At 24.1% G+C, this 1178-nt stretch overlaps 1 protein-coding gene across 1 annotated transcript; it reads right to left on the bottom strand.

The window, feature by feature from the left end:
* Positions 1-484: 484 nt before the first annotated feature.
* Positions 485-1024, bottom strand: Chro.20415 (hypothetical protein). The annotated part of the gene is made up of 1 exon (XM_659849.1): positions 485-1024. The coding sequence occupies one exon, from the start codon at positions 1022-1024 to the stop codon at positions 485-487; it is 540 nt and encodes a 179-aa protein (XP_664941.1).
* Between the last annotated feature and the right edge of the window lie 154 nt (positions 1025-1178).

The raw sequence follows: 1178 nt of genomic DNA, 5'->3' as shown, positions 1-1178 counted from the left end.
ATGGGAGTGCACAAAGGTGTCGTGTACCCTTCAAAAAAGAAAAGGGGGGGGGAAATGAATGGAGTCCATTTTTTTGATTTTTAAGAGTGAGTTCCTGGGGGTAGATAATTGAATAATAATGGCTTTGGAGGAGTATTATATTGATTGACATATAATAATAGATAGTTCAAGAGCAATGACTCCCATACTCCAAGAATCAATTGAAAAAGGAAGAGAGGATTTCTGGAATAAAATGATTTTTATTATTANAATTATCCATATTTGAATAAATAATAAGTTCTGGGTGATTTATAATAAATAGTAACAACATCATTTGTAAAATTAGTATATGAATGATTTCGAGTAGATCTAGCAAGTCCAAAATCGGCAATTTTGATTTGTAGATTATCTTAGTTAATAAGGTATATTTTCAGGTTTAAGATCACGATGTACAATTCCAAGATTATGTAAGAATTGTATAGAATTAATAATTTGAAAAAATATATTAATACCAAATTGTAGGTTTAATATTGGATGAGAAATAAGTTTGATTATTTTTATAATTATAATGTGAACATTTTTCTTCAATAAAAGTTAATAATGATATACCACCATATTCATAAATAGCAAATATACGATCATTTTCAAGTATAACATCTTCTAATTGAATGAATAATTGATTAAAATAATGATGATTAGATAATTCTTTAAGAATACCAATTTCTCTAAGTATACTTGGATGAATACCTTTTTTAGATAAATCTTTATCAAAAGCTTTAATAGCATAGTATTTTTTATTATTATAATAGTTTTTTGTTGTTTTTGTTTTTGTTTTTATTTTATATTTATCTTGAGAATTTTGACAAGAATTTTCATTAATATTTAAAGCCATTTCTGTATCATTTTGATTATCTTTTTTAATAGCTTGATATACAGTTCCGTAGGCACCTTTTCCAAGTATTTTAATAACTTTATAGTTATTAATGGGAATATATTGATTTTCAGGTATATTTTGGTTTTGATTGGATTGTTTTGTTTTTCTCATGGTTTTAGTTGATATTTTATTGTAGTTATTGTAATGTAGTTTTTGCCTTGTTTTTATTGCTGCTATATTGTTTTTATGGTAGTATTGTAGCACTTTTTACCTTATTTTTTTTATTAAAATTATTAATATTATAAATATATTCAAAACTTGAAAA

The sequence above is a fragment of the Cryptosporidium hominis genome, assembly GCF_000006425.1.
Source record: "Cryptosporidium hominis TU502 chromosome 2 CHRO012121, whole genome shotgun sequence".
In the NCBI taxonomy this organism is placed as follows: domain Eukaryota; phylum Apicomplexa; class Conoidasida; order Eucoccidiorida; family Cryptosporidiidae; genus Cryptosporidium; species Cryptosporidium hominis.
This window is presented reverse-complemented; position numbering and strand designations above follow the sequence as displayed.